Genomic DNA, 25,782 nt, shown 5'->3' on the forward strand with positions numbered 1-25,782 from the left:
GAAACACTCTTCCTGCTGCTTCTGGATCATCACAAAGTGTTCTTCCCCAGCAGCATCTTCAAGTAAGGAAATGTTACAAACCACAGCCCCCCAAAAAACCACAGCCCCCCAAAAACCACGGCCCCCCAAAAACCACGGCCCCCCAAAAACCACAGCCCCCCAAAAACCACAGCCCCCCAAAAACCACGGCCCCCCCAAAAAACACAATTCATTTATAGAGAAAATCATAACATTCATCCAGCTCTTCATAGAGCAATCTATGCTTCTGGATCCACATTGTTAGTAACTGGAAATACATATTGGCAGGAAGATTTTATATTATTATGGGGGAAGGGGGAGGGGTACCTATGCTCATGTATTGGTGAAATGTTCTTAAAAAAAAAACCAATCCTTTTTATTCCATTTGTAATAAAAATGATTTCCAGCATTATACTTTTATATACATTTCACCTTCCCCATGTAAGAAAATGACTTTCAATTTGTAGAACTCCACATTCCTTTTTTTTCTAAATTTTCATTTTTTATTCTGGAAAAAAAAGAAAGAAATTGTTTTCTATGGCTTTGAAATTTGTTGGAAATTTCACATTGCTAGTCAAGGCTCTTCCTCCCGGAGTGTCTGTGCTCCCGGGACCTTCCATCAAGTTCTGTTGTAAGCCTGGAAGCCGGTCTTCTCTTCACCAACTTCTCCTCTGTGGACGACGGTTTTGAAAAGAGAATTTGCAGGCAGCATTGTAGCGGGGTTCTCCATGTTCTTCTTCGGGTGTGTTGGCCTTGTTGCCCATCCCGCCCACCCCTCATGTTCATTGCCTTTAGATATATAAATTGTTATATGAACTCCTCTGCATCCTGTGATGTACAAGAAATTAGGATTTTTGGCATTCCTGTAAAATCCATTTTCTTGGAGTAGATCCCAGGACACAGAGATCCCACCCCCTCCGCATTGCGTGCTAAACCCCGCCCCCCCCAAAATAAAAACAAACAAAAAGAAAACACTGAGGCTTGGCTGAGAGAAGTTCTGCCGGCTTTTCACCTTCAGGTGGCAGCATAACCCAAGTAGTCATGAATATGATGCACCCCATATATTCTGCTGTCCTCCAAAATGATACATTGTACAAAATCCTAATATTATGTATGGTTAAACCCTACAGGGCAGAAATCTACATATCCCTCTCCAGAAACATGACTCCACAACATCATATATTATTTATTCTACATTCAGGAATAAGACAAATTCTTCTTCCATTCTTCATTCAATGTTCAGTTCTGTCAGTGCTTATTACTACGACTGCAAGCCAGGCGGCGATACGACCTCCACATCAATCACATCCTGATTAAGGGATATTAGCATGTCCCGGATCCACGGGAAAAGATCCAAGACCTCCATCCTTACAACAGCCATCTGTGGCCCTTAGTTATGCTGATTGGAGGTTCCTTCGAAAAGTAACACCTCCCCCGCAGCAGATCAGCGCGCCATGCGATTCGCCCTCCAGTGAGCTCCCTTATCTTAGGCTACAGCCAGCTTTCTAAGGTGAAGGTCTTGGATGTTCCCACAGAACCCATTGAAGGAAAAGCACCACATGAGGAAGGTCAGACTTCACCGCAGAAGATGTGGATCTGGGAGGTCCCCGTTGCTGGTTGGGAGGGGTAAGTGCAGGGTGATTTGTGCACCTCCCATACCATTAATTAGCTGATGGAGTTCCCTGCCATCTTCTCGTATAGTGATATCAAATGCTGGAATTATTTTCCTGGCTTATAAAGTCACATCTGGCCTACCGAAGAAATTCTGTGCCACATAGGACTGCAGGAAACGTCAGAGGCCCAATGAGGAGGCTGGCAGTGGAAGGGCTTCAGATGAAAATGAAGGGGAACACGTGAATAGGAATAGCTCTGGATGACCAAGTAAAAGCTAAAGGGGTGCAGATAATGTCGAGAGATCTCAGTGCCATTAGCAAGTGGAGACAACTCAAGGGCTTTGTGATCAGGTATAAGAGAGGACATTTCAGAAGCTCTATAATGAGGAGACGTCTTCTCATGGGCTCCGTAATGAGGAAAGAGAAATCAGGCATTCCGTTTTGGGGGGGAGGGGGGGAATGACACTCCAGGGGCTCTGTGAGGAGGGGGAAGACAAATTTAAAATGGCTTTGGAAGGGAGGGGGTGGAAGGAAATCTCAGGGGCTCTGTGATATGGGGAAATGTTCCTTTGGAATACTGGCTGACCACAAGGGATCGGTCCATCTTGTATGCTTGGAAAGCAGGCAGTCTCTGTCAGCTGGTAAAACTTTGTTAGGTTGCATATGATGGATGGTAGTTCATATCTACAATAAAGAGGTCCTCATCTACTACATGTGGAGCCTCCAGGAAGAAAGGAGGACACACAGGCCTCCACCACCAAGGCGGGAGGATGGCCATTGTTGTGAGGTCAGAGCGCCTCCTGGCTGCTGCTCAGATATTCTTCTGCCCTCCGATGAGACTCCAGCGCTCGGATGGTGTAGATATCTTGAGGAAGATCTGATCTCTTCAACAGAATCTTCTGCTCCTGCGGGGAGTTGTGCAAAACCTGGAGGAGGAGATGAGAAGACACGTTCAGAGGGAGGAGATCACTGCTGAGAAAGAAGGAAAAGGGTGGTGAAGGTAAAGGCAAATCAGTGCAGCCCCAGAACACCCAGTGATCCCCACTATGACCATCAATAGGCTTCATAGAACAGAGGTCTGAGGTTTGTGTTGCTTCTACAAACATGTCTGCTTTACTATGGGAAGTAAATAATGGCATGCCGACATTCTTGTGAAATTTGTCTGACATTTTCGGCCCATGAATTAGGAATGAATGGAGCTCCATGCTACCAACTTCTGTAAAGAACAGGTGGATGGTTAGTAGGAGATCTTTGGTTGCTATGGGAACACGCAGTCCTAGCCTCTGAAGAAAGGACAGTATGATCCATAGCAACGAGCTTCTGCCTGGACAGAGGAGCCGACAGACCAGGAACATTTCTCCAAGCTTCCTAAACACAGATTTAGTCATAAAGTTTATATCTGGAGCTCTAATGCCGCATACACACGACTGGACTTTCCAGCAGAAAAGGTCAGATGGAATCATTCCATCGGATATTACCCTCATGTGTGGGCTTCATCAGACTTTTTTTCTTCAAAAATTCTGACGGACGTAGAAATAAAACATGTTTCAAATCTGTCAGAAGGAATCAATTTCTATCGGGAAAACCGTTCGTCTGCATGCTGGTCCGACAGACCAAATACGATGCAAGGGCAGCTATTGAACTTCCTTTTATAGTCCCGTCGTACGTCATCACGTTCAAAACAACCTGACTTTGGTCCGTTCGTGTGTGGGCAAGTCCGTTTGGTCGGAACTCCGTCGGGAAGACCCTTTCTGCCGGAAAGTTCGGTCGTGTGTAATAAGTTTTGCATTGTGAATCTGAAAGAACCATAAAACTTTACAAACTCCCAAAATAAGGCCCCTTTCACACTTGGGACTGCAAAGTCACATGACAAGTCACATGACAAGTCACACCCCGTGAGTACCATTCATATCTGTGCGACTTCAACTAATCCCTGAACTACTTTGGCCTGACTTTGATGCGACTTGAGCTCCATAGACCTCAAGATTACAAAGGCATTGCTTCAAGTCGCATCAAAATCGTGGCAAAATCACGCGACTTTCAGGTCGCAGAAGTGTGAAAGGGGCCTAAGAGAAAAACTGATGTTTATTAGAACTGTGAGGACAGACATCATTGGGCCCAAAGAACCTACAAGAACCACCAGTAATGGGATGACCCAACATCGACCAATCAGCTGCTCTCTCATCTCCTTTCTTCATAAACCACCAACATTCATTTCCATCCGCCAAAGTCATCATTCCACCATAGAAACGGCTTACTCTAAAGACGTCCCTGGACCTCAGACAGTACAGTCTGCGTTGGGATTGCTCGTTCTAGATTACTGGGGTCCCATTGTGAAACGAAGGGAATTTGCACGCTTCTCTCCATTTAGCGATCCTCTGATGCACATCTTATTTGTTTATTTTATACGCCTATCTGGCCACCAGGCATGGTCCTGCTTGGGATGGTTACGGTAATAGCAAATCTCTGTATGTTATATTCCTACTTACATGCATATCCCTCAGTGCAACATATGAAGGGTGGGGGAGAGGGGGAGGGGGAGTTTGCCTAGCTGCATTCAGTCGTATGGCCGGTTACTTTCCTATTATTATTCTCTCCACTGTGGGAGGATCCATGAGCCTTGAACATACAATGTAACCATCTAGGATGATTAAGTCAAGTGAATGACGAAACATGTCGGGGCGTGGCTACTAGGTAACAGAGTGAGAGGAACCATTGGATGGCTCACGTCTATCTTCACCAAGGTGCTGGCGAGGCCAAGGAGCGGTGAGAGATTTAAAGAGTATGTATCGCATACCCTGAGTCCGCTAAAAATCACCAATGCTTTGGCAATCAGCTGTGTTAAAGTGTGCTGTGGCTTGACTTATTTGGCGTGGTTACAAGTTTTTAAATGTGAGTGTAACTTAAGAGGATCTTCTTATGGGTTATTAAAAGTTTTTTTTTACGGTATCACGCTATGGGAGCATTTCCTTTTTTTTTTATTTCATGAGAGCGTTCTGTCTATGAAAGTGTCAATTGGGTCCGCTTTTCTCCCGTTGAAAGGAAGGATTGTATGCCTGTCATCCACATCCCTGCAAAAAGGGTTTGGAAAGCGACTTTCTGCCAAACACGTTGGGTGTGAGGCTGATTTAGTCGGTGAGTTAATTCACATAAGGGGGAGAGGAATCACATTTCACTGCGGTGTGGTGAAGGAAAGGCGGTTTGAGAGAAAAAAAAAACACTGATCAATATCGCTTGTTAAAGTGAAATATGTTTTGGAGACTCCCGGACTTTTGCAACATTATATGAACACTGCATATGCTCTGCAATACTCCCCGAGGAGTGTTTAAATGTATAGTGTGAACTATCACTTCTTCACTGGGGTATTTATTTTTATTTAATGTTTATTTACTATTAATAATTTTTTAATTTTTATTTATGTATATAATTTTTCTGATGCACTTTGTAGTATAATATTTAGTGGTGTAACAGTCACTTGGTTTAGCGCCACGTGTTTCAATTATTTATAATAGGAACAAATACACAGAAATGACTCGTGATTAGTGGGGGAGGGTTCTTTTGCCGGAAGCACAGTGGTAAATACACAGGTGAAAGGGCATTAGTGAGTGTATTATTGATTTGCAATGTAACCATCTAACTGTTCGATTTGAATATCAATAAAAGCCTTTGTAAAAGAAATGAAAGGAAATTAGGAATCTGATAATATGGTATAACACCGCCACCCCTCCCCCTTTCCCTGTCAGAGGTGAGATGGCGAGAGCGCCGATGGCTGCCTGGTGGGTCATATGACCTCTTGGAAGCCCCGCCCCTTTCCTGACATTGAAATAACACAAATATAAACCTGAACTTTGCCAGTCACTCGTACAATAAATCCTTTCTTCTCTATGGTTTGGCCTTTGCCAGACTGAACCCCGGCAATGAGTCTGGAAGCTCCTCTCTATCCCGAACGAAGATTGTCCTCTGAAAACCTCCGTCCTTCTGCCCCCGCTTCGGCACAAAACCCCTGCCCCCCCCCCCCCCCCCGGCAGCCCAAGGTCCTGTTCATGCAGGAGGCACTGGGAGTATTGGCGAGGAATTGGCGCCTCTCTTTCTGTAGGAAAGGAGATGATTTGCTTTCATTTAAAAAAAAAAACTAAAGTAATAAATCAGCTTTAGAGACAATACTTTACTCTGGATCCAAAACCCCCGCCCCCGCCCCCCCCCCCCCCCCCCCAGTACTTTCTCATCACCAGATATCTTCAGTCTGATGACCAGCATCATTTAAACAACTTCATTAGAACCCGGATCATCCCGGACCTGACCTCTGTCTGTCACTGGACAGGGAAGGAGCGTCCGCACAGTCATGAGCTCATCTGTTACTCTGCTCTCTCCTCCTATCAGCATGCTCCTCATCACTACATTAACCAATTGTCTCCTTTTGTTGCTTTGTCCCAACCCCCAACTTGTCCTCTGCTGCAAGAGGATAGCAATTCAGATTCAGGTACTCCTGCTTGTGTATAAAAATAAATCTAAAGATTTAATAAAGACAGAAGTACACTACGCTGATGTGCATGTTTTATTTCGCTTTTAGGTTAAATACACTTTGTTTTATACGTGCTCCATATTTACTGTACAATCCTTTTCTAGAGTCTATCGAGGGACACCTTCGGGTTATGCTGCCACCTACAAGAGGCCGACATCAGAGGAGGATTGCACATCCACCTGGCAGAACTATGAGAAGAAAAAAACAGCCGAAGCAAATCTGGTAATTAGTTATCGATGCCAAGAAAGCCCAGAAGCGTAGTCACAGGCCGAGTAGAGGCCACCTTGACAGGAAACATGGAACGGAATCCTTGAAGCCATTATCTGGAATGACGGTCTGAGCCACCTAGAAATGGTGGAAGGAGAAGCCGGAGCCCATTATACCGGACTCTGGGATTACAAAGAGGGAATCAGTCTTCTAGTAAGAAGTCATGGCTGAGAGGTGGCCTTCCACAGACCACATCCAGACTACTGAAGCCAGGCAGAGCGGCAGAAGAACAAGGTTCTAGCTGAGGTGCAAGGCAGAAGCTACATTAGGCTAGAAGGAAGTCCAGGGTCTCTGCACCATCCTGTCCCTGTGCCGAACGTGTCCCATACAGGGTAGGGCAGCCAGACACTCGCCTAGTAGAAGTCTTCAGTACAAGGAACACCACCTTGGGGGTGAGAGAGGAGTGTCTGCAATGAGCTGAAGCACAGTAAGAACCAGATTAGAGACCCCAAGAAGCTACAGGGAAATGGACTGGGAGAGATACATGGGGACCCCATCTACAAAAAGGTCCCTATGCTGGAATGAAAGGTGAGCAGTCTCTCTAAAACAGAATATAAAGGGGAGAAAGCCGACCTGTAATAGTGCTGAGAGTCAGACGCTGGTCTAGACCCGGGGACAGGAATGAGAGAATATGTCCCATGGAAAAATAGCTGGGGGGGTGTACGCCCCTAGACTCACACAAGTATTCTTTTCATGTCCGATGATTGCTCTTAGCATCACAGAGATCAGACTGACATCTTCAGGTGAGGACTGGGCAGGATTATATTGCCACCTTCAGGTGAGGACTAGGCAGGGTTATATCGCCACCTTCAGGTGAGGACTAGGCAGAACATGTAAAACCAGCAAAACTGCACAGCACCGCCCAGGGGGCGGTCCTACCGGCTATATCCCCTCACTCTGCTTCCTGCAGCTCAGTTCGACATAAAGCAGTACAAACAGAAATAGGAGGGGAGGGAGCTGTGTCCGTCAATGTACAAAAATCCTATTTTCTCTTTCGTTCATTGACAGACACAGCTCCTTGAAATCTTGCCCTTAGGGACGTCCCCAAGCAGTGTCAAAAAAACAAGGGGTGGAAACAGCAAGAAATAACTTCACTCACAAGAGGAACGCCTCAAACCGAGGAGTTGCCACCTTAAACAGCCGCCAACAAAACCTGTGGTCAAAATATGCATCCACTGATGCGTTTACAACAAACTCGTAACTTAATGAACGTGTGAATTGCAACCTTACACAGCCGCCTGCAAAACCTTGCGACCAAAGCAAGCATCCGTAGATTCGCTCACGTCAACTTTGTAAAATTTTGTGAAAGTGTGAACGGACGACCAAGTCGCCACCTTACACACCTGGGAAACAGCCGCTTTGATGTCGGAAAGCCCAGGAGGTTCCAACTGCCCCAGTGGAATGAGCCGTGACAGGAAAGGGGGGCATAACCCTGAACCACGATCTGTCTGATCCACCGAGAGATGGTGGCCGACGAGACCGCCAGGCCCTTCTATGGACTATTCACTGATACAAACAGCGAGTCCGACCTCCGAAAAGGAGCCACAGCAGACAGATACACCCGCAGAGCCCCGACCACGTCCAAGGAATGCAAAGCAACTTCTTTCAGATGTGTCGGCTTAGGACAAAGATGGTAACAAGATGTCCTCATTTAGATGAAAGGCCAAAACCACCTTTGGAAGAAACGAAGGCTGCAGATGCGGCACCACCTTATCCTTGCGGAGGACTAAGTAAAGAGACTTGCATGACAAGGCCGCCAACTCAGAAACCCTCCTGACAAAAGTAAAAGCCACTAGAAAAAATACTTTCTGAGAAAGACTCAACAAGGGGATATCCCTAATATTTTCAAACGGCGGAAGCACCGAGAGCACCACATTCAGATCCTACGGAGGCAGCGGTGGACGAACCAGAGGGGCTACGTGTCGAACCCCCTGAACAAAAGTACTCACCAATGAGTGAGTCGCCTAGGGACCGTAGAAAAAAACCCAGCTAAGGCTGATATCTGCCCCTTGATGGTGCTTAATGCAAGTTTCTGATCCACTCCTCACTGCAAAAACAGCAGGATCCTGGAAAAAGGAATAAGTGTGCAGATGCCACTCCATCTTCTCACACATGGATATGTGAGCCTTCCACGTACAATGACAGATCTTCCGAGAAGATGACTTCTGTGTCCTCAGCACTGTGGAATTTACAGAGTCTGACAGACCTCAGTCCCTTAGCATCTGGTTCTCGACAGCCATGCCGTTAAAACCAGCGACGATAAAGCAGGATGAAGTATCGGACCTTGTGATAGACGGTCCTCTCGTATCGGCAGCCGTAAAGGAACATCCACCACCAGTGGTACTAGGTCGGTGTACTAAGGACGCCGAGGCCAATCTGGGGCAATCAGAATCACCAGAATCCCCTCGGTATGCCACTCTGCGAAGCAGACGTGGTAGAATTTTGAGTGGGGAAAAGCATAAATCAGCTGATAATGCCCCCATGGGGCCAGCAACGCATCCGCCCAGGGGACTCTTGTCCTGGACACAAACCTCTGTACCTTCCGAGAGGCCAAGGGATCCACATCTGGTGTGCCCCACTTTAGTCAAATTAGCCGGAATACATCCGGATGCAATGACCATTTCCATTGGTCCAGCATCTGACGACTTAGGTAGTCCACCTGCAGCTTAAAGAGTCTTCAACTTGTCTGAACGGAGAAAAACTCTCGCTTCTGAGGAGTCCAGCAGTAAGCCCAGGTACTCCAGGGTTTGAGTCGGCATCAACGCCGATTTTTTAGGTTCAGTACCCAACCAAACTCCCGGAGAGTTTGCATGGTGATCGCTACATCCTCCCTTAATTCTGAGGCGGAAGCTGCTCTCAGAAGGAGGTCGTCTAGGTAACCCACAACTGTGATCCCACGTTGCCTTAGCAACGCCAGAATTGGGGCAAACGTTGGGGCCAAAAGGGAGAGCCACAAATTGGTAGTACTCTTCCCCCGACTGCAAATCACAGAAACCTCTGATGCCTGAGGCATATGGGTACATGTAAGTATGGGTCCCCAATGTCCAAGGATGCCAGGAAGTCCCCCTGATGGAGTGCAGTGACCACGGAGCGAACTGATTCCATCCTGAACCTTTGCACTTTCACAAACCTGTTGAGGACCTTGAGGTCCAGGATTGGACAGACCCCTTCCTTCTTTGGGAGAACAGATTGGAGTAGAAACCCTGAAACCTTTCCAGTGTTGGTACAGGTACTATCACCCCGCGTAGCAGCAGGTCCTGTACTGCCCCAAACAGGGCCTCCCGAGGAGCCAGAAGATGAAGGTTGGAGGGAAAGAATCTCTATCTTGTATCCTGATGAAACCAGTTTGCAGACCCATTGGTCGGACAGTAGGGAGGTCCACCGAGCTGCAAACTCCTGAAGGCGACCCACCACCCGAGAGCCGCGTGGGGGCAAACCTTCATGCGGTAACACTTTTGCTCACAGACTTGTTTGGCTTGCGAAACCAGTAACGTTTTTGTCCTTCAGCAGGCGCCTTGTCGGACTGGGAATGCTTATCTGCCGACCCTGGCGGGTGAAAAAGCTGTTTCTGAGCGTGGCTCCTTACCCTTCCTGGACTGTGGGAGCAACGTGCTCTTCCCAGAAGTAACATTCTTAATAATATCATCCATGGTGGTTCCAAATAGCCTTTCATCTTGAAAGGGCAAATCCGCCGTGCTTTTTTAGATGCCCGGTCCGCAGACCAGCATTTCAGCCAAATCAGGCGCCACAGCACCACTGCTGATACTGAGGCTCTAGAGAGCAGGGGGACTGTATCCAGGGCCGCATCACAGACATACTTAATGCACCAACTGGTCTGCTAGTTCTACGCAGACCGGGGAAGTTTGTTGCTTCTCCAATTCAGGGTGCAAAAATTTGGCCCATTTAGTCAGCGTCTGCGACACCAAGGCCAGCACAGGTCATAACGCAGACCCCACCACCGTAAACATGGACCGGGCCAATGTCTCAGCCCTCCTGTGGGCAGGGTCCTTGAAAGCAGGAGTTCCTTCTACCGGAATCGTGGTTACTTTATTCAACCTGAATACTGGGGAGGGGGTCAACGACCGGAGGAGACGCCCATTTTTTCAAGAAGCTCTCCTCAAAAGGGTAACGCACCGCCATTCTTCCTGAAAAAGTCATATACGGCAACACGAAACACCTTAGGCGTGCGGGCCGGTTTGCAGCACCCAAAAGGGACAGCCACCTCTGCAGATGTCCCTGCTGCATCCTGTATTTTTAGAGTATCCCACACCGCTGTGATAAGTGCTCATACTATTACTTTTTCCTGTGCTAACCTGGACAAGGAGTCATTCTCACTGTCCGAACGGTCCTGTTCCGCATCCTCTGACACGTCACAGCGGGGCCCAAGTCTGAATCAGAGCCCAGACGACGGGGAGGGGGGGTAGGGGGGCATTTTTTATCCCCCTTGCGCCCGCACGCTGCCTCCACCCTGGCAACAAAGGACTCTAGGACCGCTGACAAAGCATCCATAGGCATCGCGTTTTGTGCAGGTGAGCCGGTTGCAATAGCAGGAATCTCTGGGGAAGAAGCGCCAGCTTCTGATGCCATGCTGACCCACAAGGCAAGGTACACAAAAATTCCACCCTCCTAGCTGCTCGCAGACTGAGGGGCCCCCCGCAGGACTCACCATCCTGACCGAGTACTGTACAGTGCTGCCGCCGTCTGCTCTGCCCTGTGTCAGTCACAAAGTGCTCAGAGTAAAAACCACGCTGTTCTGGAAGCATACAGTCAGCAGTGCTAGAGCTAAACCGCGCTGAGGCTACAAAAAAAATGGCCGCCGGCCGTTCTAGTAAGGAAATCACAGAAAAAATGGCTGCCGAACCTACTAGAATATGCCTGACAGCAATATACTAAAGCTACTGGAAAATGGCCGTGGCACACTTGGCGGCCTCCCCTCATGGCAAACAGCCTGAACATCTCGCTGTGGCCAGAAAAAGACAGGGAAAGAAAGACCGGACCCTGACAGCCAGCGTAGCCCCCCCAACAACGCCAGGAGCCCCCCTCGGAGGACCCCCCCAGCCAGGTACATGCACTGCACCTCATGCCCAGTCACACAGTGGCCTCAGCATGGGGTGGTAGGAATGAAAGGAAGGGAGAGAGGAAAGGGAGAGTTGAGAGACCCCCTAGTCGACCTCTCAGGGAATGCCCAGCTGCTCCATCCTGCCGAGGCAGGGGTAGCCGTACTTACCCCTCCTGTTGGGACTTCTGGACGCATTCCACCACAGACCCATCACCCGAGCATTATGGGGTGGCTGTTGGCCAGGGCACACTGTGACACGGACAGCAGTAGCCTAGTCATATGTGTGCCCCGGAGCATTACGCTCACCGGCCGCCCCCTGAACCAGAAGGGGCATGTCGTGGCTGAGCCAGTGCGTAGCTAGGGTCTGCACATGCTTAATGGCCAGGCTGAGGAGACTACAAGGATCTATATTATCCAGCCTCTAACCCAGCCCGGCTGTTGATTGTAGATCACAGGATCAAAATTACAAAAAAAAAAAGGAAAAATTCCCAGGACCAATGGTCCCCTCAGGGAGCCGGAACCTTCTCCTACACTAGGCAGAAAAAAACTGAGCTGCAGGAAGCAGAGTGAGGGGATATAGCCAGAGGGACGGCCCCCTTGGTGGTGCTGTGCAGTTTTGCTGTTTTTACATGTTTTACATGTTCTGCCTAGTCCTCACCTGAAGGTGGCGATATAACCCTAAGGCCAAGATTTAAAGGAGCTGTGTCCATCAATGAACGAAAGAGAAAAGTATATTACCGGTAAAACAGAAATCTCAGTTTCTTTATCGCCAACATAAGGTAGCATACTCAACGGCTCAAACATCTACTATGACCCAAAAACCAAGTCACAGATTTACAAACTTGAGCTACAGAGCGTGATGTGGAATGCCCAGGAAGCACCGACACTCCTGGTAGAATCAGCAGTCACTGAAAACTGTGGAACTTCGCCCTTCAGACCGTAAGATGACAGATAGATTTGGAAGCGTGTGACCTTCTTTGGGGCTTCAGGAAGCACAAAGACGGAATCCGACTGACAAATGGATGTAATCACCCCCCATGTGTGGGGATTAGGACAAAAATACAGCAACACAATGTCCTGGCTGAGATGGTATAGTGGCGGCTTAAACCATAGAACTGGTGGATCACCCCGGATGGTTCCTTACAGGAAAGGGCAGCCAATTCCAAAACTGAGACAAAGTAACGGCAACCAAAAAAATAATCTTCACTCAGAAGGACTAAAGGAACAGCCTGGATGGGTTCAAGCAGAGATTTCTGCAATACAGAAAGTAACAAGTTGAGGTCCCATTGAGAGTCATCACAGTCCTGACTGGTGGAACAATATGTGTGACGCCTAACACAAAGGCACACACCAAGGAATGTGAAGCAGTCTCTGAAAAAGGACCACCATGGCTGAAATCTGACCCTTGATTATACTCAAGGCCAGTCCCAGATCAACTCCAGATAAAATCCAGGATGGACCTATTACATATCTGCAGGGATGAAATTCTCTAGCCTCACTAAGTTAAATATGGTGGTAAATCTTCATTAAAGTCACCTTCTGAGCCTTCATCAGGATGGAAATGAATGCAGAGACTCCCGTGTCTCTGAAGACCCCGGCCTCAAGAGCCTTGCTGCTAAAACCAGCAACTGTAAAGACGAATAGCAGATCAAACCTCGAGGCAGAAGGCCAGTTTGATTCAGAAGGGTCCAAGGGTCGTCTGCAATGCTCACAATGTAAGAATACAAAGTTCTCCAGGGCCAAGCCAGGCCATTTAAAATCACTGGAATTGCTTCCATTCAGTGAGGTAGAGACCAGAACGGTGGGAAGGAATAAATTGGGTAAAACAGGTCCCACAGTGCCACCAAAGCCACAACCGCAAATGCTCGAGGATAGCTGGTCTTGGAGAGGAACCTGTCCAGCTTTGCATTAAATCTGGATGCCAAAAGATCCACATCTGGGGTGCCAGGATCCAAATCCTGTAATATTTGGAGTGGAGGACTTGGGGAGCTGTAGCTTTAAATTAGTTTGGAAGAAAACTCACAAAAAAGTCTTTTTGGTCACAGATGAACTTTGACTTTTGGGTTCTTCGGGAGCAGATTCCTCAGAAAAGTCATCTCAGAATCCCCTTCCTACTGGAACAATCCCATCTTCCTCATCCTCCGTTTACAGGGAGGGGGGAAAAGAGGGGAAATGCTTTTACTTGTAATCAAGGTGGTCCAATTTGGCAAGAATTACCAGCAGGGACTACACCAGAACATTCAGAAATGTATGTCACAGGATCACTTAGAGGTCCAATCTTCACCCATCAAGGCAGGCTCTACCACTAAAGGCCTCCAGAGACTCGACTCCCCAGCTGGAGATCACTACCCTGCACCTGACCTACTGGTTCTAAGGCAATTAATCACTGTAGAGTTTACTGTTCTGTAGTGTTCAGTGCCAACCAGCAACCTTACAGGCTGTCCCCTGCGTGTCCGGTGCAGAGTCCGGGTACCAATCTTCTGAGGATTGAACAGCTGTAGGCAAAATATCCTGAAGAAGCCACTTAATCCCAGATGGAATCATTGAGAAGCTAGAGCCTGCACAGACATCACCTAAACAGTAGCAAAAAACAAAACAAAAAACAACTGAGCCTTGCCTAATGGGGAGAGGTTATGCCAAGGAAGGGACTTTCTGCCTTTTTTTTGCCAATGTCAGATTGCCTGAAGATGGCAGCATAACCTGATCTATAATGGATATGAAGATGTCCTGTGTGCTGCGATGTACGATAATGAAATTGAGTTTACCTCTTTCGTGGCTATACCATCTCCCACTCTTCTGGGAGATGGTGTCTTTGGGAATTTGTGCCCCTTTGTGAGGTCAGATACTGATGTTGGATGAGAAGATCGGGCTCACATGTTGGGTCCCCAAAGGTGATCAGTAGGGATGAGGTCAGAGCTCTGTACAGGACACTCAAGTTCCTCCACAACAAACTGGTCACACCATGTGTTTATGGCGCTGGCTTTGTACACGGGGGGCACAGTCATGGGGGAACAGAAAAGGGTCTTCACAAAACTGTTACCACAAGGTTGGAAGAGCCCAATTGTCTACAATGTCTTTGTATGATGGAGAATTGCCAGGACCCTTCTCTGGAGACCCCTGAACAATGGAGACCTCTTCAATGGGTTCAGGTGTCTCCAGTAAAGGTCCTGGTAATCCTCCATCATACAAAGACATTGTAGACAATTGTGCTCTTTCAACCTTGTGGTAAGTGTTTGGTGAAGACCCTTTGCTGTTCCAGCATGACCCCCCCCCCCCCCCCCCCCCTGCAAAGCCAGCTCCATAAAGACATGATGTGGCCAGTTTGATGTGGAGGAACTCGAGTGTCCTGTACAGAGCCCTGACCTCATCCCTACTGATCACATTTAGGATGAATTGAACGTTTTACTACCTTTGCCCACTCAACTAAAGTAACAGTGGTGAGGTCAGGTACTGATCTTGAATGAGAAGACTTGGCTCACCATAGGTGTTCCAATCCATACCAAAAGGTGTTCAGTAGGGATGAGGTCAGGGCTCTGTACAGGACACTCAAGTTCCTCCATGACCTCAAACCTACTTAACAGGCTTGGGATGAGAAGAATTATTTGAGGGCAAGTACCGATGTTGGATGAGAAGACCTTATACCAAAGGTCTTGCAAAAGTAGGGGATGCGGTTAGAACTCTGTACAAGAGACTGGAGTTCTTCCACGCCAAACTGGTCAAACCATGTCTTTATGGCGCTGGCTTTGTACACGCGGGGTACAGTCATGCTGGAACAGTAAAGGGTTTTCACCAAACTGTTACCACAAGGTTGGAAGAGCACAATTGTCTCCAATGTCTTTGTATGATGGAGGATTACCGGGACCTTCACTGGGGACACCTGAACCCCATTCGTTGGAGGGGCCCATATACATCCGGCCATATAGTGTACATTGAAGGTTGATGCAGCAGAGGAAGGGATAGGTGTGTGTATGGAGGAAATGGGGGTGCTATGAATGATGAAAGGGTTCAGAGGTTAGGAGGTGTTAAGGGAGGGGAGGACCAGTGGTCACCTGCACAGCCTCAGTCTCCATTGTCTTCTTCAGGATCTGAATGTCTTCAGTGGTCGGAGTGTCTGTCTCCATGGAGCAGATCAGACTGAGTGCGGGAGGAGAATTAAACATGGAGTACTGCATGTAGCGGCCATGATGAAGAGAGACAGAGAGACAGATTACAGAAGAGTAAGTCACTTTATACATACAGAAGAGAACATCACATTCACCATGGAAAGGGCCAGTGTCCCCAATACAGAGCTTTCCATGTTGGAGGATCCTGGGAGGGTGAACTGCCCACAATGGAGAGATCCCCTCACCAGTTCCAAGTCCTTTCCCATGCTGGAGCCTTCAGACCACAAAGCAAGGGAGTCTTACTTGTCCTGCTGCATTCTGCGTTATGTAAAACCAATGCAGAACCCAGGTGGTGGAAGGAGCATGGAACTCAGAAGATTCAGGCAGCTGGTGATCTACCCAAAACTGAACTGTACCCACCACCCATAACCAGCTACCTGCGGGTTTAATCGTGCCATTTCCTCAATGCGATTCCACATCTCTGCCCGTTCCCTACCACGAATCTTCACCCTGAAAGAGAAGAAAAACTGAGACTAATCCTCTGGCAGAGAGAACCCCTCCTGGACACCTTCAATCCTGTATTCCCATCCCCCTTTCCACTACCCCCCCCCCAGTGTACAATAGAACCTGCCTCCCCCAATATTCCCAGTCACATGACATACAGTGGTAGATGGTCCCACTTCTCCTAATACCCCCCTACACACACACACACACAAGACCCCCCACCCCATATACACAGACCCCCTCCCAATATACACAGACCCCCCCCCCCAATATACACATACACACCCCATATCCTCCCATGTACATAAGTATGACAGGCTTCTCCCATGTAAATAAGTATGACAGGCTCCTCCCATGTACATAAGTATCACAGGCTCCTCCCATCAACATAAGTATCACAGGCTCCTCCCATCACAGACTCCTCCCATATACATAATTATCACAGGCCCCTCCCATGGAAAAGTATCACAGACTCCTCCCATGTACAGAAGTATCACAGGCTCCTTCCATGTACAGAAGTATCACAGGCTCCTCCCATGTACAGAAGTATCACAGGCTCCTCCCATGTACAGAAGTATCACAGGCTCCTTCCATGTACAGAAGTATCACAGCTCCTCCCATGTACAGAAGTATCACAGGCTCCTCCCATGTACATAATTATCACAGGCTCCTCCCATGTACAGAAGTATCACAGACTCCTTCCATGTACAGAAGTATCACAGGCTCCTCCCATGTACAGAAGTATCACAGGCTCCTCCCATGTAAAGAAGTATCACAGGCTCCTCCCATGTACATAATTATCACAGACTCCTCCCATGCACAGAAGTATCACAGACTCCTCCCATGCCACAGAAGTATCACAGACTCCTCCCATGTACAGAAGTATCACAGGCTCCTCCCATGTACACAATTATCAGACTCCTCCCATGTACATAATTATCACAGACTCCTCCCATGTACATAATTATCATAGGCTCCTCCCATGTACAGAAGTATCACAGGCTCCTCCCATGTACATAAGTATCACAGGCTCCTCCCATGTACAGAAGTATCACAGGCTCCTCCCATGTACAGAAGTATCACAGACTCCTCCCATGTACAGAAGTATCACAGGCTCCTCCCATGTACAGAAGTATCACAGCTCCTCCCATGTACATAATTATCACAGACTCCTCCCATGCACAGAAGTATCACAGACTCCTCCCATGCACAGAAGTATCACAGACTCCTCCCATGTACAGAAGTATCACAGGCTCCTCCCATGTACACAATTATCAGACTCCTCCCATGTACATAATTATCACAGACTCCTCCCATGTACATAATTATCATAGGCTCCTCCCCATGTACATAAGTATCACAGACTCCTCCCATGTACATAATTATCACAGGCTCCTCCCATGTACATAATTATCACAGGCTCCTCCCATGTACAGAAGTATCACAGACTCCTCCCATGTACATAATTATCACAGGCTCCTCCCATGTACATAATTATCACAGGCTCCTCCCATGTACAGAAGTATCACAGGCTCCTCCCATGTACAGAAGTATCACAGACTCCTCCCATGTACAGAAGTATCACAGGCTCCTCCCATGTACAGAAGTATCACAGGCTCCTCCCATGTACATAAGTATCACAGACTCCTCCCATGTACATAATTATCACAGACTCCTCCCATGTACATAATTATCACAGACTCCTCCCATGTACAGAAGTATCACAGGCTCCTCCCATGTACAGAAGTATCACAGACTCCTCCCATGTACATAATTATCACAGACTCCTCCCATGTACAGAAGTATCACAGACTCCTCCCATGTACAGAAGTATCACAGGCTCCTCCCATGTACATAATTATCACAGACTCCTCCATGTACATAATTATCACAGACTCCTCCCATGTACAGAAGTATCACAGACTCCTCCCATGTACAGAAGTATCACAGGCTCCTCCCATGTACATAATTATCACAGGCTCCTCCCATGTACAGAAGTATCACAGGCTCCTCCCCATGTACAGAAGTATCACAGACTCCTCCCATGTACAGAAGTATCACAGGCTCCCTCCCATGTACAGAAGTATCACAGGCTCCTCCCATGTACATAAGTATCACAGACTCCTCCCATGTACATAATTATCACAGACTCCTCCCATGTACATAATTATCACAGACTCCTCCCATGTACATAATTATCACAGACTCCTCCCATGTACAGAAGTAGCACAGACTCCTCCCATGTACATAATTATCACAGACTCCTCCCATGTACATAATTATCACAGACTCCTCCCATGTACAGAAGTAGCACAGACTCCTCCCATGTACAGAAGTAGCACAGACTCCTCCCATGTACAGAAGTATCACAGGCTCCTCCCATGTACAGAAGTAGCACAGACTCCTCCCATGTACAGAAGTAGCACAGACTCCTCCCATGTACAGAAGTATCACAGCCTTTGCACAATACATTGGTGAAGCTCCTTCCACCAATTACAGTCTCATAAAGGAGCATGCTCCGAAGGCGCACTCCTCCCCACATCCGGAAGCGTTGGATCCAGCCGCCTCTGAGAACCAGGAAGGGTTGGGAGCCACCAGCACAGCCAAAAATATCAGCTGCCTCTCCATCTGCGAGCCGCCCGCCTTCCCCGGATTGGATGAACATCTTCTGCCGTCCTACAAGTGATGTCATCTCTATGATCTTGTGAGGTGAGAATTGTCTGTCCTACATTCAGATGTCTCATTAATGCTGCACTCAGATGGCGCCGCTCTCTCTCTTCCTCCAGAATCTGTGGACCTCACCGCTGTACAGGGAGGAGATTTGTTAATGAGTATGGCTCCCCCTTGGGAGCACGTGGTGTAAGTGGCGTGGAAGGCTTGCTGACCCGCGCCCTACACAAGGCGAGGACTTTGCTGCCAGTCATGTGAGTTTCTTGGAGAAAGAAGACACGGGGCTCGTGTGAGGTGAGCTACTTCAATAATGAGGACCTTTAGAATTTGTTATTAAGCCGCCGTACATTTCAAGAGGGCTGCGTGACTTCAGACATAAGTATGATCAGCGGGAGCAATCAGATCAATAAGTAGAGATATGGGGACATTTTCTGGCGGTGTCGTATTGCAGTACACAGAGAGAGCAGATGAGTGGTGAGGAGCACAAATACACGTAAAGGGTCAGCAACCCCACCCATAACACACAACAGCCCCAAACCGCAACAAAGTATCCAAGGGGCATCAAAGTGCGTGAAGTGTGACCCTGGAATACCGTCACCGAGCTCTTCCAGGTCTGCAGCCAACGTAGAGTTACTCTTCAGGCAAAATTGTTGGATAAAAACAAGTTAGGATGTGGAAAATCTGCATCAAGTGAAACCAAGAAATGGGAGAACCCAAAGCGGTCGGCCAATCATCAGCATCAGCCGACTAACAAAGAGGCGGACTATTCCAGCAGGTTGAATCCGTAGTCGGCTGGGGTAGGTCACACTGTACTTAAAGAGGAAGTAAACCCTGATGAGTGTTACTTCCTCTTTGATTCCCTGCAAAGGTAAAGCATAATGGACTACTATGCATCGCATCGCATCGCATCACATAGTACTCCATTATGTGTCACTTACCTGACACAGAAGTCACCGCTGTCCCCTGTAGTCCGGAGCATCCACCTTCTCCGTGGGTCTCGTTGCTCCGCCGCTGTCATTCGGCGAAGCCGCGATGACGTCACTCCCGCGCAGGCGCACGGGAGCTGCCACTCACGGAATACTCGCTATTGACGGTGCTGTGCTCAGTGCGCCTGCGCGCCGCTGTCTACGGCACATGTGCCATAGACAGCGGTGCCTGTCTTTCGGCAAATATCTCCTAAACCGTATAGGTTTAGGAGATATTTCTTGGACCTATGGGTAATCCTTAATCTAGGCTTACCTGTAGGTCAAAGTGTGTTGTAAGGGTTTACATCCACTTTAAAGGGGTTGTGAGGATAAATGTTTTCTATGCATTCTATGCATTAAGGTGAAAAAACATCTCACACTGCCGGCGCCCCCAGCCCCCTCGTTTTACTTACCTGACCCCTCGAAAGTCCTGAGCTCGCCCCCCAACGTCCTCTTCACCACTCAGCCTGGCTGCCGATTGGCTGGAGTGAATGGATTGAAAGCAGCGCAGCCATTGGCTCGCGCTGCTATCAATCACATCCAATGAGGCGGCGTGTCGGGGGCGGGGCCGTGTGATACAGCGAGCAGCTATAGCCGTCAGCTGTATCACGGGAGCGCGCCTGCAGGTGCTTCTCACCATGTGAGGGAGCTGGTATGAATGTGAGACGTACCTGTGAGAGGAAGCAGAGACAGCCGCCGAGGGACCCCAGAAGAGGAGGATCGTGAAAAACGAGCTGCACAGCGGAGGTATAAGTATAAGTATAACATGTTTGCTATTTAACCAGTTGCCGACCGCCGCACGACGATGTACGTCGACAGAATGGCACGGGCAGGCATATGGGCGTATCTGTACGTCCCTGCCTTCCCGCAGGTGGGGGGCCGGATCGGCGCCCCCCGGTGGCAGCGGCGGTCGGATTCCGTGCAGGAGCGATCCGGGATGAGGGGGCGGCCATTCATTCATGGCCACCCCCTCGCGATCGCTCCTGACGAGTGGCAGTGCAGCATGACATCACTTCCTCTCCTGTAATGTAAACACAGGCAGAGGAAGTGATGTAATCTCTCCTCCGTGTCGGTATTTTTCGTTCCGGCACCGAGGAGAGAGGATCGGTGAGTTGCACCAACACTACACTACACAGTAGAACATGCCAGGCACACTCTCACCCCCCCTTCACCCCCCTAATCACCCCTGCACCCCCAGTCACAGTGACACCAATTGCATTTATTTTTTTGCATTGGTGTCATTTGTGACTGTAATAACTGTTAGGGCAGTTAGGGTTAGCCCCCTTTAGTTCTAGGGTACCCCCCTAACCCCCCCAATAAAGGTTTAACCCCGTGATCACCCCCCGTCGCCAGTGTCACTAAGGCTGGGTTCACATTGCAGCGGTTTATGAGAACGGATGTGATTCGCACCGCACTGCAGTGCAAATCACATCCGATCTCTGCGATTCGAGTTCAGCCATACAGATAGTATACAGATAGGTATGGCTGAATTCGCATCGCACCCGCCGCAAACTCGCACGGGACCCTTTATTTGGTCCGCAGCAGAATCGGATCGCATGGGTGTTCACACCATGCGATCCGATTCCTGTCCGAGTTTGCAGATCGCACTGCGATATGCGAACTGATCTGGGGGTGTCATTAACATTTCACTGACACTCCCCAGCAGTTCGCATAGGGCAGTGTGAACTGCCGCTGGGAGGCATGCGATTCGGGAACCCGCCGCGGATTCGTGGCGTTTCCGCCATCGCTCCAGTGTGAACCAGCCTAATAAGCGATCGTTTTTCTGATCGCTGTATTAGTGTCACAGGTGACGCTAGTTAGGCAGGTAGGTATTTAGGTTCGCCGCAGCTTTTTATAGCGCCAGGGACCCCCATATACTACCGCATAAAGCCCCCTGATTGCCCCCTAGTTAACCCTTTCACCAGTGATCACCATATAACTGTTACAGGTGACGCTGGTTGGTTAGTTATTTTTTTATAGTTTCAGGGCACCCGCCATTTATTACCTAATAAAGGTTTAACCCCCTGATCACCCGGCGGGTGTCATTTGTGACTAATAACTGTTAGGGCAGTTAGGGTTAGCCCCCCTTTAGTTCTAAGGTACCCCCCCTAACCCCCCAATAAAGGTTTAACCCCCTGATCACCCGGCGGGGTGATATAAGTTTGAGGGTCAGATAAGGTCTGCGTCGCCCCAGGCAGCGTCAGGTTAGTGCCAGTACCGCTAACACCCACGCGCAAAGCATACACCTCCCTTAGTAATATAGTATCTGATCAGATCTATATTAGCGTCGCCAGCAGTTTAGGTTTCCCAAACGCATTGTTAGCGGGATCAGCCCAGATACCTGCTGGCACCTGCGTTTAGAGCCTCCGCCAAGCCCAGCCCACCCAAGTGCAGTATCGATCGATCACTGTCACTTACAAAACACAACACACATAACTGCAGCGATCGCAGAGTCAGGCCTGATCCCTGCCATCGCTAACAGTTTTTTTTGTAGCGTTTTGATTACAGTCGCTGACAGGCTAGGTGCTTTTTTACCTGTGACTCTCACTAGTGTACCCCTAAATTTAGGGTGTCTACTTTCCAAAATGGGGTCATTTGGGGGGGGGGGGGGGGGGGGGTTTGTGCCATCTTGGCATTTTATGGCCTTCAAAACTGTAATAGGTAGTGAGGAGTGAAGTCAAAAATTTACACCCTTAGAAATCCTGAAGGCAGTGATTGGTTTTCGGGGCCCCGTACGCGGCTAGGCTCCCAAAAAGTCCCACATATGTGGTATCCCCGTACTCAGGAGAAGCAGCAGAATTTATTTTGGGGTGTCATTTCACATATGCCCATGGCATGTGTGAGCAATATATCATTTAGTGACAACTTTGTGAAAATAAATAAATAAAAGTTTGTAATTTTCCCGCAACTTGTGGCAAAATATAAAATATTCCATGGACTCAACAGGCCTCTCAGCAAATAGCTTGGGGTGTCTACTTTTTAAATGGGGTCATTTGTGGGGGTTTTGTGCCATCTTGGCATTTTATGGCCTTCAAAACTGTGATAGGTAGTGAGGAGTGAAATTACAAATGTATGCTCTTAGAAATCCTGAAGGCGGTGCTTGGCTTTCGTGGCCCGTACGCGGATAGGCTTCCAAAAAGTCGACCACATGTGGTATCCCCGTACTCAGGAGAAGCAGCAGAATGTATTTTGGGTACAATTCCACTATAACTATGGCATGTGTGAGCAATATATCATTTAGTGACAACTTTGTGTAAAAAAAATTAAACAAATTTTTTTTTTGTCATTATTCAATCGCTTGAAAAATAAAATATTCAATGGGCTCAACATGCCTCTTATCAATTTCCTTGGGGTGTCTACTTTCCAAAATGGGGTCATTTGGGGGGGTTTTGTACTGCCCTGCCATTTTAGCACCTCAAGAAATGAGATAGGCAGTCATATACTAAAAGCTGCGTAAATTCCAGAAAACGTACCTTAGTTTGTAGATGTGACAACTTTTGCGCAAACCAATAAATATACAATTATTGACTTTTTTTTTTACCAAAGACATGTGGCTGAATACATTTTGGCCTAAATGTATGACTAAAATTGAGTTTATTGGATTTTTCTAATAACAAAAAGTAGAAAATATCAGTTTTTTTCAAAATTTGCGGTCTTTTTAAGTTTAATAGCAAAAAATAAAAATCGCAGAGGCAATCAAATACCATCAAAAGAAAGCTCTATTTGTGGGAAAAAAAGGACGCAAATTTTGTTTGGGTACAACATTGCATGACCACGCAATTACCAGTTAAAGCAGCGCAGTGCCAAATTGTAAAAAGACCTCTGGTCATTGACCAGCAAAATGGTCCGGTCTGAAAGTGGTTAAAAAAAAATGACTTTACAATCCCTTTAATATTTTTATCTCAAAGCCGTTTACGGACCTCATTGAAGGTTTCCTCTCTCTGTAGCTCGGCCAAAAAAATCAGGGAAATCAAGGAGAATGGAGGCAATGCCATATTTGAGTGCAGAGAGGATCCTGTCCTTGTCTCGGTAATTGAGAAATCGGACCAAAAAGGGTTTAGGGATGTTCCTAGGAATGGCTCACCCGGGGGCACCTGCTGTGCTCTTCCAACCACGAGGGTAGGGGGGATATCTGAAAATCCGAGTAGGTTTTTAAAGAAGTCTTCTGCAAATTCTGCCGGGTGTTCCCCCTCATACCCCCCAGGCAGACCAAGGACTCTAACATTATTTCATCGTAGTCAGTTTCAGCATCATTCAATTTTGTGACAAGGGTCTGCACTGTGCGTTGCAACTCAGCAATGGAGACAGCGGGGTTGGCAGCGAGATCTTCCGTAGCTTCTGGATTCAGACTCCGTCATTCTCCCTCTGATTCTGCCCAGATGGTTTTGTATAAGGTTGCACTCTACGGCAATATGATCGGTGTGCATCAGCAGTGAGGTTCTAAGCTGTTCAATCGCGGCCAGTATCATAATTGTGAGAAAAGAGTGCGCTATAGTAGGTCTCGCCGCTGCTCCTTAGGCTGCTAAGAGTAGGTTATATCCTCTGTAAATAATAATCTTGTATGAGGGAAAAAAAACTTTTATATATAATTAGGAGGACTCTCTTGTACAAAAACTAACCCTGGGGCAATATATACCCCTAGCTTACTCCTAAAAAATAAATAAAAATGTAGGGCTGAAACAATTAATCGATTAATCGACAACTAATCAATTACTATTTTCATAATCAATTAATCGGCCAGTAACATAATGGGGTTTAAAAAAAAAACTAAAATGAGCCCTTTATAGTAGAAAAATATCATCACTACTGTAAATATTACTCTCACTGTTCTACGGTAAAAAAATGATCCCTTCCAGTGGTGATTATCGGCTTTTTTGTACTATAAAAGGGCTAATTTTAGTCTTTTTAGCCCCCGTTATGTTACTAAACATCTTAGGTCAGGTTCACATCTTTATGTTTATTGGTGCTTTTTGCAGAAACGCACTGCAGTTCATTTCCATGGTTTCCTATGGGACACGTTCCTATCTGTGCTTTTTTCAGCCGCTGCGTATTTGGAAAGGGTCGGGGACTTTTAACGCAAAATGCTGCTTTTTTGGTTCAATATACTTCAATGGAGAAGCTGCAGAAAAGAATGTAATGCGTTTTTGCAGCAATTTGTGTTTTTTTTTTTTTTAATCTGCCCAAAAAAAATGCAAAAAATGCAAATTGCAGTAAAATCACGTGCGCAAAAATCAAAAACGCACAGCAAAACGCACTGCAGAAACAGATCAAAAGCAAAAACTGCACAGGTGTGTACCGAGCCTTATGCTGACCACACCGATCATTTTTCAGGTGAGAATATTCAGATGAAAAATCTTTGTACATTCGCCGAAAGAATTTTGTTTGAAATTTTCACTTCATTTCTGAACAAAAACCACATCCACTGTCTGCAAATTCCTTTGACCGAGAAGTTTTCTATTATTTCCAAATTTTCCTGTCACTGTGGTTGAAAATGAACGTCAATTTGACCCACTTTTTTTTTTTTTTTAAAGGTTATTAACCGATTTATTGATTAGTCGAAACAATAATCGGCCAACTAATCGATTATGAAAATAATCGTTAGTTGCAGCCCTATAAAAATGTATATATTCTAAGATGAATGTATTCTTGTTTTTATTTGTGCTAGAGACTCGGCCTGCATTTGACTATTGTCCAAATGATCCAAAACCTTACCCATTATTTAGGTCTAAAAATGGCATCAGATATTTGTTCATTTTAAAGGAAAAAACTTCTTTGGGATTAGTCTGTGTTAGACCCTCTGGAGTTTTTTTTTTTATGTAGAACCCAGAAAGAATTTGTTGTGTATTTGAATGTGTCCTTTGTATTTGAGTGATTGATACTGCCAATTGTCTCCAAAAAAAACAGGCAATCCTAAAAACTCCCAAAATCTAATTAATGAAATTAACAAACATTGTGAAAAAAATGATGAATACATATATATATATATAATTGTGAATAGCTGACAACACCTCTGCCCCTCGATATTCTCATATGAAGTGAAGTGAGAAAACACGGCTGGTAT

The 25,782-nt window shown here is 47.1% G+C and overlaps 1 protein-coding gene across 1 annotated transcript in view; it reads right to left on the reverse strand.

Annotated features, from left to right (window-relative positions):
* Positions 1–1,184: 1,184 nt before the first annotated feature.
* Positions 1,185–25,782, reverse strand: part of LOC143986923 (serine/threonine-protein phosphatase 2A 56 kDa regulatory subunit delta isoform-like) — a gene marked incomplete at its 5' end in the record, with an annotated part of 101,027 nt that continues 76,429 nt past the window's right edge. Inside the window, 3 exon segments of the mRNA XM_077485332.1 lie at positions 1,185–2,557; positions 15,529–15,645; positions 16,020–16,092. Coding sequence (XP_077341458.1) covers positions 2,420–2,557; positions 15,529–15,645; positions 16,020–16,092 — 328 coding nt within the window.

This window comes from Lithobates pipiens, unplaced genomic scaffold, assembly GCF_037356315.1.
Source record: "Lithobates pipiens isolate NorthernLeopardFrog02 unplaced genomic scaffold, aLitPip1_a1.2 Scaffold_18, whole genome shotgun sequence".
In the NCBI taxonomy this organism is placed as follows: Eukaryota; Metazoa; Chordata; class Amphibia; order Anura; family Ranidae; genus Lithobates; species Lithobates pipiens.